Source organism: Propithecus coquereli, unplaced genomic scaffold (assembly GCF_000956105.1).
Source record: "Propithecus coquereli isolate 6110/MARCELLA unplaced genomic scaffold, Pcoq_1.0 Scaffold2, whole genome shotgun sequence".
In the NCBI taxonomy this organism is placed as follows: Eukaryota; Metazoa; Chordata; class Mammalia; order Primates; family Indriidae; genus Propithecus; species Propithecus coquereli.
In genome coordinates this window covers 1087176-1099969 of record NW_012144966.1, presented here as the reverse complement: position 1 = coordinate 1099969, position 12794 = coordinate 1087176, and the positions used below count along the sequence as shown (strand labels likewise).

The 12794-nt window shown below is 38.5% G+C and overlaps 1 protein-coding gene across 1 annotated transcript in view; it reads left to right on the top strand.

Moving 5' to 3' along the window:
* Positions 1-12794, top strand: part of ATP6V1C1 (ATPase, H+ transporting, lysosomal 42kDa, V1 subunit C1) — a 42945-nt gene that overhangs the window by 27692 nt on the left and 2459 nt on the right. The window contains exons 8-12 of the mRNA XM_012643625.1: positions 1782-1850; positions 9548-9640; positions 9738-9831; positions 11504-11601; positions 12500-12626. Of these exons, the coding sequence (XP_012499079.1) occupies positions 1782-1850; positions 9548-9640; positions 9738-9831; positions 11504-11601; positions 12500-12626 (481 nt within the window). The remainder of the gene's footprint in view (positions 1-1781; positions 1851-9547; positions 9641-9737; positions 9832-11503; positions 11602-12499; positions 12627-12794) is intronic.

Sequence of the window (12794 nt, the reverse complement as noted above, 5' to 3'; positions counted from 1 at the left end):
TCCAAATCAAATTTAGCAGCTTGGTAGAGTTGGCTCATTCAAACAATTATGTAATGCTAAATTATTGTATTTTTTAAAAATACAGATTTTAGATTTTTCAAAATAGGAAGATCTTTGGATTTGTTTTTTTTTGAAAAATCTTTGGTTAGGATGAATTAAGCCCTGTAAGAAACAAAGAATGGGATTAGAACAGAGTTGAGCAAATTCTTTTCTGTAAAGGGCCAGATAGTAAGTATTTTAGGCTTTGTGAGCCTGTCACAACTGCTGAACTCCGCTGCATCAACTTTGTGCTTATAGCTGAAGCAGCCGTAGACAGTATGTAAACAAACATGTGACTATGTTTCAGTAAAACTTACTTGCAAGAACAGGCTCAGCTATGGACATAGTTTTCTGATGACTGAATTAGATAACCCTTTGAAACCTCCTTAGATTGAGCCTTCTGTGTTATTAATATTTAATATTTGATCATAGTTCATCCTGGTAAAATGAAACCTTTGGACACTCGTAGGAAGATTAGAACTGTGTGTATGCAACACTATTAATGGTTTCACTCTTGACTTACACTGAAGTCTTATTATCAGGGAATCTTGGGGGATCCAGACTGAGGTGGGAGATTTGGGTCCTTTTTCAGAGCATCAGTGTATGACCTTCCTTGCTGTGCTCTGCATTTTCATCCGCATAGGAGACTGGGAACACTAGAAAATGATGTCTCCTGGAAAGCGGAGGGAAAGCACCTCCATAGAATTTACAGTGGCTACAATATCTGACTTGTGCATTTTTTCCCCTTTACTATAAGTATGTGGGCTTTTGGAATTTTCTTTGGACATGGAGAAGAGCTTAAAGGATTTGGCTCCAAAAGTTTTATTTTGTGTTTTAGTTAAATAACTCCCCTGGTATACTGAGACTGTGATTATTTATAGCAAATTTCTGTGCATCTGTGCTTTTATACTATGCTCAGGTAAAAGATTTGTTTCATTTAACCATTGTTTAAAACTTATATTCAAAACCAGAAATTTTCAGTTTTCTGTATCCTGTAATTGAAACATAGGACCTAGGGCACCTCACATAATGAATTATTTTCTATCTCAGCGTACAAACGCTATAATTCTTTATTTTAAATCTCAAACATAGTTGTCTCTCCCCATAGCCCCAGAAGCCAGTGGCCTGGAGAGAAGGTTGTTGCACAAGGTTCTGTGGCAACATAGTTTACTGTCACTTCACTTACTCATTGCTTCCTGGTACTCTGGGCTTTCTGTAAATAGAGTTTTATTCAGCCCTTCATAATAGCCACTGAGTAGAAATGATAAGAGATTTCAGCATAGCCTTTTTCTTTTTTTTTTTTTAATGAGGCATAATATATATCAGCCATACAGTTTAAAAATAATTTAGAATCTATACTTTACTTCCTTTCCAAACCTAGTTGTAGAATGTGCCTCTTTTGCAATAGTTACTGGATGTAAGAGGATGGTGATCTGTATTTCCTGCATTACTCAATATATTTGAAATTCATTCCCAGTAGGAAACTTGAATTTTTTTTTGCTAAATAGATTTGAGATATACTAATCAGAGTTTCAGTATAGCAGGAAAGTTATGTAACTAAAACACAAAATAAAACTTCTGGAGCCAAATCCTTTAAGCCTTCCTCCATGTGCAAAGAAAAATCCAAAAGCCCACATACTGTAGCCAAATTTCCTATTTGTCTCAGATTTTTTTCTCTTTTGCATATGGAAGGAAGTAGGACTTGTTTTTCTTTTCCAATGCTTATTGTACCTTTTCTTCAGGTTAAACCACAACGACTGGATTAAGCGATATGAAACACTAGCTGAAATGGTAGTTCCAAGGTCTAGCAAGTAAGTAGTAGTCTTTGTACAACCATTTATTCACTAGAATTCCTTTTATAGTTTGGATGTTGGATTAGGAGATGGCTTTGCTGTCTTTCCTTTGTGATAAATTTACAGTTTTAAAACCATCACTTTTATGTCATAAATGAGTTCTGTTGACTCTAGTTATCATAATTTTAGACCTGGAAGGAACTTGGCGCTAGTCTCTTTGACTCCCTCATGTTTATAGACGTAGAAGTTTGAGGCCAGTGAGGTGAAATAGTTTGCCCAGAGTCACACGTCTCATTCGCGGCAGGGCCTGCAACTAGAGCCCAGGTCTCTGGTGTGGCACTCTTTCTGCTGCACTGTGCTGCTTGCTGAAAATTCTTCATTCACTATTTATTACATACCTACTGTGTGTCTGTTATTCCTCATTTTACCTGGCAAAGGAAGTATACTAGGATGACTGCTAGACTGCAGTGTTGATCTCCAAATGTTCGCCATCACTTTGAGCATAGATTTTACCTAATTCCTTAAAAAAAAAAAAAAAAACCGCACACACACAAAAATAACCTTTTTTATTAAGCACTTTTTAAATTTATAGGTTTAACATACATAGTCTAATTTGATATTTACAATAATTCTGTGAAGCAGTGTAGGCAATTATAATTCTTATTCTCATAGAAGAGGAAGTCAGAATGCTTAAATAGTTGCTTAAAGCATATGGCTGCATAAGTGTCCAGTGGCTAAGTTAGGGCTAGAACTCAAATCTTTTAACTCTAGGTCCTGTACTCTTTTAACACTGTTCCATGTCATTTCCGCCTGTATTCTGCCATTGCCACATAAGGTGTTCTTTGACAAAATATTAAATACAGTGTATATACACCCCAAGGGATTCTTTTGTATATATGCCTCTAGAGAAGGTGACCTTGTGAGAGAAAGGTATAGGAGAGAGTAAAGAAGTGGAATTAGTAAGGTCAGGCCCATGAAATATTTTCTTTTCCAGTTTCATTGTGTCATATGGGAGGTAGCTTAGTATAATGGAAAGAGTCCTGGACCCAGGGATCTGAGTTCTATTGCTGGTTCTGCTACCAACTTGCTGTGTGACTTGGGTAAGTCTTTTAACTTCTCTGGGCCTCATTTTCTTTGTCTGTAAAGTGAGCATAGCACCTTCCCTGTATATGTTATGAAGTTATTTTAAGGCTTGTAAGAGTATACAAAATACAAGGTAAGATTATTATAGTTTCACAAATGTTGCCCTTTGGGAACTAAACCACAAACCTCTGCTCATCATGAATTTTTTTTTTTTTCGTTTGGGGGAATACCTTCCATTCAAACCAGCCCTTTACCTGGTAAACTGGAGACTATAGTTGTGTCTTGATATTAGTTTCTCACTCAGGCTGTTTATCCTGGCAGATAACACCTTCTTACCTGGAAGGCATTCAAATTATAGAGGTGGGCTTTAGGAGGCAGTTGGAGGAGGAGAGGGTGAGGACCTGGCATACACAGAATGTCCTCCAAAGGTGGCATATTCCAAGCCAGATTTCCAGGGGGTGGTGTGGAGGCTGGTTAAAAAGGCCCTGATTTACTTTGAAAGAAGTAGTTCTTTCTTTCTTTTCTTTCTTTCAGTCTCGCTCTGTTGCCTGGGCTAGAGTGCCATGGTGTCAGCCTAGCTCACAGCAACCTCAAACTCATGGGCTCAAGCGATCCTCCTGCCTCAGCCTCCCGAGTAGCTGGGACTACAGGCACGTGCCACCATGCCCGGCTAATTTTTTCTATATATTTTTTGTTGTCCAGATAATTTCTTTCTAATTTTAGTAGAGATGGGGTCTCACTCTTGTTCAGGCTGGTCTCGAACTCCTGACCTCGAGCAATCCTCCTGCCTCGGCCTCCCAGAGTGCTAGGATTACAGATGTGAGCCACCACGCCCGGCCCTTTCTTTCTTTATTTTGAAGAATAGGGTGTTACTCTGTCACCTAGGCTGGAGTGCAGTGGCACAATCGTAGCTTATTGTAACTTCAAACTCCTGGGCTCAAGCTATCCTCCCACCTCAGCCTCTTGAGTAACTATTACTACAGGTGTGCGCCATCATGCCTGGCTGATTTTTTAATTTTTTGTAGAGACAGGGTCTCGCTATGTTGCCAGGCTGGTCTCGAACTCCTGGCCTCAAGCAATCCTTTAACCTTGGCCTCCCAAAGTGCTGGGATTAAAGGTATGAGCCACTTTGCCCAGCCTGAAAGCATTAAAACTTTAAAAATATTACTTTAAGGATTTAGATCTTTTGACAATCACGTTAGTAGTTTAAAGGGAAAATGTTAGGCAGGAATAGTTGGATGTTTTGTCTCTGAATGAACCGTAAGTGCACACTAACCATCTGAGGGTTCCCAGCCCTTCCTCACTCAGTGAAAACATCTGTTCTGTTTCTCAGTTCAAAGGATATTTGGAATTGCTGACTCAAACATACATATGTAAATTCAGTCATAGAGAACATAGCAGTCCCTCAAATACCACTGTTAAGAGTTATGTGTAGTTTATATAGAACAAATAGGCCTTTGTGGATTAGTGTGGAATTTTTTCTGCTATTTAGGAAAGATCTCTATAACTTAATGCTGAATTTTTGGCTTACCAAAATAACTAACGTTTGAGTAATTACTATGTGGTAGTCATTGTTCTAAGTGCTTGACACAAATTAAGTCAATTAATTATAGGTGGTGACACTTGTTACTTTTTGGCATGATACTTGAGTGATTACTCTTGGGAGTAGCGAAAAACTGAAAAGTGGAATTTTGAGATAGAAGAATGGATTGAAAAATACCATCCTCAAACCTAAAAGCAATATTTATTTTTTAAAAAACACAAAATCTACCTATTTGCAAAATAGTCTATCTAAGTATTAAAAGATTTGAAAATTTGATATACTGCCATTATTATGTGGCTAAATGCAGGATGTGTATAAATGCCATGTCAAGGTTATGGCCAGAGAAGAGTAGGCTGGGCTGCTGTTCTGCTTTTCTTTGTTGGAATGCTGTTCAGAAAGAACATGTACTTTGAGAATTACCACTTTCCTTTTTTTTTTTTTTTAATCTGTCTACTTGTTAAAAATGTCTGATTGGGTCAGATTACTGGTTAACTTTTGCCTTTTTTCTGCCATTGGAAACAGCACCACAAAGACATTGGTGCCTCACAGAGGTGAAGCAGGGAGCTGGAGTTCAGGGAGCTGGAGTTCCAAATGAAGCAGAGGAGCCTGGCTAGGAAGTACATAAAAAACGATACCAGCCATTGTGAAAAGTTTCTCTTGTGTTTTGGAGCAGGGGTTGCAAAGGTAACTTTTGTGAAGAAAGGCAGGGAAGAAACAGGTGGATTGATTAGGGAGCAGAGAGTCTTAGGAGAGAGGTTAGAAATCAGATGCAGCAGGAAGAGCTCCAGAAAGCACTGCCACTCTCATGGGTTGCTGAAAATGTCATGAAACATCTGAAAAACATTGACTAGCAATTGACTATTAGGTTCCTCTAGGCCCAGTTACACCTATGAGAAGATAGTGTTACTACTTCTACATAATAGTAGAACTATTAATAGTTGGAGAGAGTGAGTTTGGCTCATTTATTTGAACCTAGTAGAACCTTTTCAGAGTTGGGTTAAACTAAACTCAGGCATAGTTCCTGACCAACATCATATCTGGGGAGAGTTCAAATCCATGTTTAATCATGAAAAGATATGACTTTCTTACCTCTTTCCTCTTCTCGTGGCTTTTGTTTTGTTTCTTTACCTTGGTCTCACATGCCACTTAAGGTCACTATTGGTCTCAAGTCCCTCGCCCATGTGCCTTTGCACCTCCCTGACAATCATGGTGGATCATCAACCCCACTCAGTTTCCGCAGGCTGTTCCCTTGGCCTCACCCTCCAGAAAACATCTACCTCTGGAACCTTAGATCTACAATCCAACTCTTTACCAGACCTCCCCTCCATCTTTCTCACTCTCACTGAACCTGCCCTTTGACTGTGTTTGCATCTCCAGCCCCCCAACCCCTTGTTCACATTGACTTTGGTGATTTCCTCCAATCACACATCCTCTCCTGCCAAGCCTGGACTCTCTCTAGTCATTGCTGCAGCCCTTCTCTTGCTGGTGCTGTCGGCTCTGCCCCATGACCTTCTACAGACTCATACTCCAGATCAATCTATATGCAATCTCCTGGCTTCTATACCTAAATTGCATGAGTGAGTGGGAGAGACTCTGGTAGCCCTGAATACTGGCCGCTCCAGACTTAGGCTGTTCTGTCTCAGGGGGACACAGTCTGTTTTATCAGTGCTGTTTCAACCACACCCATGGCTCTAACCTTACCTGTAGTTTTAGGACCCCTAAATCTCCATCTGTAGCCTGCCTTAACCCCCAGCTTCAGACTCACATACCCAGGTTCATACTGGACCACTCGATGTGATATTCCCTAGGTAACCAACATTGTCACCCCAATCTCAGACTCAAACTCTCTGGGTTCCTTGTAGTATATGGCAGCAACGTCTACATAGTGATCCAGACAAGAAGCATTGATAGCCAGTCATTTTGGACTCTTACTTCTCCCTCAAACTCCCCCCATCCCCATCTAATCAGTTGTATCATTTCTTCCTTCCATAGTATTTGGTTACCATATGAAATCACTGTTTCTTAGGTCAAAAATGATCAAATATCCACAATTTCATATGTTAAATCTACTTTAAACTTGCTCCCCCCTGCCACATGCCTACTGCTGCTGCTCAGTTTACACTCCCATCATCCCTTGCCTGGACCATTGTAATTTTCCTTGACCAGTCTCCTTTCCCCTCATAACTCCCCTTTCATTAGTTCTCCACATTGCTGCCAGTTTTATCTCTGTGACATACAAGTCTGTTGGTTATTGCCCTGTTTAAAGTCCTACTGCTATCACTTGTGCTGCCTCCCCCAACATATACACACCCCTCCTAGTACCCTGCATCCCAGCTGTACCTCAAATCCACCATGCTGTCCATACATGTGTTCATTTGCATATTAGTGTTCTACCTGGCACGTTCTCTTTTGCCTACTTTTTTTTTTTCGAGACAGTCTTGCTCTGTTACCCCAGCTAGAGTGCAGTGGCGTCAGCCTAGCTCACAGCAACCTCAAACTCCTGGGCTCGAACAATTCTCCTGCCTTAACCTCCTGAGTAGCTGGGACTACAAGGTGTGGGCGACCTTGCCTGGCTAATTTTTCTATTTATTGCAGAGATGAGGTCGCTCTTGCTCAGGCTGGTTACTTCCTGAGCTTAAGTGATCCTCCCACCTCAGCCTCCCAGAGTGCTAGGATTACAAGTGTGAGCCACCGCACCTGGCCTCTTTTGCCTATCTTTCAAACTTCCACTTGACATCACCTCTTTTGTAAAACTCTTTTGAATGCCTTCAGGTAAAGTTCCTCATTCCCCAATGTATTATATGTGTCTTCTATTGTAGTACTTACAGCTCTGTGTTGTAGTTACCAGTTTATATAGTCTCTAGATGCATTCCTTGTGGTCAGGAAACAGTGTCTTAATAGTTTTATTCCTAATATCTGGCAAGAGCTTGGCACATTATAGAGTCTCAGTACACGTTAAATGACTAAAAGTCCATTATAGTAAAGACTCATGATTTATTTTTTGGAAATACCTTTCCTCGGGGAGGGAGGGAAAGCAAATGGCTTTTATTTATTTTTTTCTTAATAAGGCGGCACAGTAGGATTTAGTCATAAAACAAGACTGAGTTTTTATCTTGGCTTCTTTCACCGTCAGGATTTGAGAAAGCCGTGTGACTTGGCTGTGTCCCAGGCCTCTGCACAGATAAGCAGGAACCTGCTAATAGACACCCTGCTCGTTGACACTGGGCCATGTCAAGCATCAAATGCTTTTGAAAGGGCCTTCAAAACAGCAAATTATTGTATAATTTTAAAGGATTAATATGACAGTGGTGGGATATATTGTTTATGTCTCTGAAGTAGCTTGTTGAGTTAGATTTGGATTTGTTTTGATCTCAGCCATTTTGTACATCACTGCACTGAGTCAATCTTGGCAGACCAAAAAATCATTAAAAGATGTTTTTATTGAGCTCTGTCCACTGGCTAGCTTCCTTGTTTTAGGTTTGGTGGGCATTAGGAGTAAGAACTAGGGGTAATAACTTTGAGAAGACACAATTTAAAAGAAGATTTAAACGTTCCAAATTTGAAGCAGTTGAGTTTTCTCTAAATGTCAGTTATCACAGTGATCAATACTCCCAAAAGTATGTGTGCTGCTCAGACGCTAGGGAAGTGGCCCCTGCTGGCTGGCTGACCAGGAGCCAGGGTAAGTTCAGTTCTTAAAGCCATTTTGTGATTAAGCATTGTAATTGCTTTCTGAATTTACTTGGCTAACCAGGCAGTTCTTAGGCCTCAGGCAAAACTACACTTGCTTTTAAAAATAAATTTAATAAAGTATCCTTGAGTTCCACAAGCACTCCCTCTGTTTTTTTGTTTTTCTTTAAGAGATGGGGTCTTGCTCTGTCGCCCAGGCTAGAGTGCAGTGGCACAATCATAGCTCACTGCAGCCTTCAGCTCCTGGGGTTGAGTGATTCTCTTGCCTCAACCTCCCAAGTAGCTGGGACTACAGGCGCGCACAGCACCATGCCCAGCTAATTTTTAAATTTTTTTTTTGTAGATACAGGGTCTCGCTATGTTCCCCAGGTTGGTCTTGAACTCCTGGCCTCAGGTGATCTTCCTGCCTCAGCCTCCCAAAGTACTGGGATTACAGGCATGAGCCACTGTGCCCAGCCTCCCTCAGTTTTGTAAAACTTACTATTTTTTTCCAATTTCTGAAGTACCACACTATAAATAAAAACTGAGCATTAAAAAACAAAAAAAACCCTGAGTTAATATTCCCTGCCCCCAGGTCATCACTGTTGAACAGTTAAGTGTGCAGCCTTGTAGGCCTCACATAAGGGATTCTGTACATAAAGGTAAATTCTGAAAGCCGAATTAGGACCCCATACTATACATGTGCTATGCAGTTTGCCTTTCCAAACAGTGGACTTTCCCCCAAGGCATTATAAATTTGTATGACAGGTAAAATTTCCTGGCAGTTGTGTCTGGAAAGGTCTTTCCAGTGCTAACCATGGAGCTGTGACTGAATAGAACTTCTGACGTCACTGGGATCATCTAAAGCCTAAAAGGGTTGCTGAGATGCCTGCAGGCACATTTATTCAGAGGTTATTCAGACAGTTGTGTTTGTCCTTTTTGACCTAGGGTGTGATGGGAGAAAAGGCAAAATCTGAGGTGCTGGCAGCGCAGAGAGGCTAAGCTGGGCCTCAGCAGAGCTGGGTTGGACTGGGGAGGGGAAGAGAGAATTAGGCTTCCAGAAAAGAAGAGAGTGCTTAGCAGGGGGACTCTGGAAACAAACCAGCCTGGCACTGATGTAGATTGAAAGGCATGGTTCTTAAGAGTTTGGATGCTTTACTTGAGTTAATGTTTACTTTTTTTGGTTGGTAAGAAGTAAATGTAATATAGCATGTTAAGGCATCATAAATAGAAAATATAGTAAATAAACATTCAGTGTCTTTGGTGTTTGAGGCAATACAGATGCGTAGCATTGAGGTGATTTGGGAAGGGCCGTCATACCCTACTATTCCTTCTCTTCCTCCTGTTTCTGAATTCTCCCCTTACTATGAGAGAAAGCAGTAAGCACAAAGCTTTAAGTGGACTTTTTCTTTTTTTTCTGTAGTGTTCTCTCAGAGGACCAAGACAGTTACCTTTGTAATGTCACCTTATTTAGGAAGGCCGTTGATGACTTCAGACACAAAGCCAGGGAAAACAAGTAAGATGATGATGACGATGATGATGATGATGATGATTTATTTTGTTAGTTCATTTGTACGCAGTGTGGACAATGTTGTTTTATTCCCCAAATTTAGATTCATCGTTCGTGACTTCCAGTATAATGAAGAGGAAATGAGAGCAGATAAAGAAGAAATGAACAGGCTTTCTACTGACAAGAAAAAACAATTTGTATGTGTTTTTAATATTTAGTACTATCAGTGTTAAGCAGAAGAAAAAGTGGGTATTGCTTTCTTTGATTTAAAAGAAAACAAAACTTCTTTGATTTTCCTTTTAAGAAATTTGATTTTAGTTTTTTCTGTTGAGTAGTCAGAAGAAATTTCCTCTAAAGCTTAGATCTATGAATAGTTATCTTAAAATACATACCTAAAAATTAATTACTCCACCTACATCCATATCAGAGATTAATTTTAAATGCAGAATTTTGGTTAATGTCCTTGTAGTGAAGGGCGATTCTAGTTAATAAAGTTCTCTGTTTTCAGTAAGAATTTTCATTTTCTTAAGGCAAATTTTTCCAATGCCTTAATTTTCTATTGAAGCCATTTGTATTTAAACTATTGAAGAGTTGGTGTGTTGTAGGCATCATGGGGAACAGGGATGGAACTGTGAAAATGAAAGATGGCATCGACTTTCTTGCCATCTTCAAGTATAGGATTACTATGAAAACTAAAGGCTTGTATGGAAAGGGAAACATGCAGTGAATGATAATGTGTTTCCCTTGTAATATGGGGGAGAAATAAAGGCAAATTCCACTGAAAATTATTTCTAAGTACTTTATAAACCATATTATCTCGACTGGGAGAAAATTAACCCTAACCAAGTAATATCCAGTATAACGAACTTGTTGGGGAAGACCCAACCCTTTAAAGAACAAATATTTTGACCAAAGATTTTCACTTTGTTATCTTTTTTTTTTTTTTATTTCAGCATATTATGGGGTACAGATGTTTAAGTTACATGTGTTGCCCTTGGTTCCCCTCCCCCCAAGTCCGTGTTTCAAATATGTCCATCCTTCGGGTAGTGCACATTGCACTCCTTGTGTATACAAATACCCGTCCCCTCCTCCCCCCTCCTCCCACCGCCCTCCCCCTTCCCCAGCATCCACACTTTGTTATCTTTATTGCTTAAATTAATTGATTGGTACATCATAGCCTATTAATATTATCCAAGTGTTAGCTGAATTGGTAATGTATGTGTATGTCTTTTGAGTGTGGAGAGTCTATAGTATTTGAAATTTGTTTCTTTAAAGAGGTATTTAATTCTACCAGATATTTTAAGTTCAAAAAGAATTAAATACTACATAATAGAAAATCATTTAAAATTTAGAATGTAAAGAGGTTTTGGAGATCTGTATCAACCCCCTTATTCTACAGATGAGAAAACTAAGAGCTAGGGCTGTTAAATCCCTTGCCTGTATAACTATAATATTTACTTTTGTTTCTGAGAAGTTGTTTGCAGGTAGAATTCTATTTTAAATGTATTAAATGTTTTAGAGTATTGTGTAGTAAATTCAGATTTTTATATTTTGCTTTTCAAATCTAGGGTACTCCTATATTTTATACCACTTTAATTAAAATATATGTCTTTTTCTATGTTAGTGAATTGGTTCAGTGCATTTTAGTGTCTGTTGAGGTTACCTAGTAGTGGCTAACCTTTTAATCTAATTCAAGGTAAAGTATCCAAGATAATGAGAATAATACTTAAAACATTTAAAAAGTGACTTATGTGACTTAATTCTCCTATAGATTCCTAGTGGACAGTTACTTCTTTAAAAATTGTTGGTCTGTCAAATTGTCTTTTCTAAGAACAAATTTGTGGTAATTTTTTTTTTTTCGTTTTATAGGGACCACTCGTGCGATGGCTGAAAGTGAATTTCAGTGAGGCATTTATTGCGTGGATTCATGTGAAAGCTTTAAGAGTTTTTGTTGAGTCTGTTTTAAGGTAAAGAAAGTTAATTGCAAAACTTGTAACTGAAGAGTTCATGGATTCTTTCACACTGGACCTCTTTATTTATAACACAGTCTAGCAATATGAAATCGATTTGGAGAAACTACAGGGCCCATCATGAAGGAGAGATTGTCAATATCATGCAGCTTATAAAGTGTGAATCAGTCTTATCCTTTAACACCAGGTTTAGAGAAAGATCCATGCTGGTATGCTCTCGGGTTCTTTGCTTATGTAGTTATTTAAGTTAAAAGTAGATTGTAAAATATTAGCCAATGTTTGATTGAAAGGAAGATCTTTCAAATATTTTACATGCATTAATAGTTTGGTATGCAGTATACTAATGACTTATTGAAATCATCTCATTAACCTAAAATATTTTAATATTTTGAAATACTTACAATCTCAATCATTTTGTCCTCTGCACATGTTGCTCTAACTTTATTAGAAATAGTTTTTAAAAAATTGTATGTAGCTGTGCTCACTGTTTCTTTAAATTTTCAATGTAGATGTGGGTAATCTTATGTTTATTATCATAAAAGTATCTACTAACTTTACATGTTATTATTTCCTGAGGCTATTCATAGATTGCTTTAAAAATTGAATAGTATTAATAATTAAAGTAATTCCTAGTAATTGGCTCGTTTTAAAGAGAGATTTCTAGTGGGCAATGAGGACCAGAGGTTTATGTTTCTATGTATGTTAGTTTTAAGTTTTTTATGTAAATTAGTTTAAGGTTCTATGTGTATTAGTTGAACTTGTGAAGGTAGTCATTAAAATGAGATACCCTTTCCCTGTTAATCATGGCCAAAGAGTTTGAAAATACTTGTTTTAAAAAACAAATCTCTTCATGTGCCTGCTTGTGTTGCATACTGTATTTCTGCTTCTTTCTAAGGTATGGCTTGCCAGTGAACTTCCAAGCAATGCTACTTCAACCCAATAAGAAAACAATGAAGAAACTGAGAGAAGTATTATATGAATTGTATAAACATCTAGACAGCAGTGCAGCAGCTATTATTGATGTAAGTACTTACTTGATAGCCTGGTAGAGTAGGAATTGGAGTGAATTTCAGGAAAAAATGACTGGAAGATGATAGAAAAGGGATAGTAAATATCATGATACTTAATCATGTTTTATTACTTTAAGGTTCTCAGTTTGTTAGATAAATGTAGCAAGTAATTTACATTGT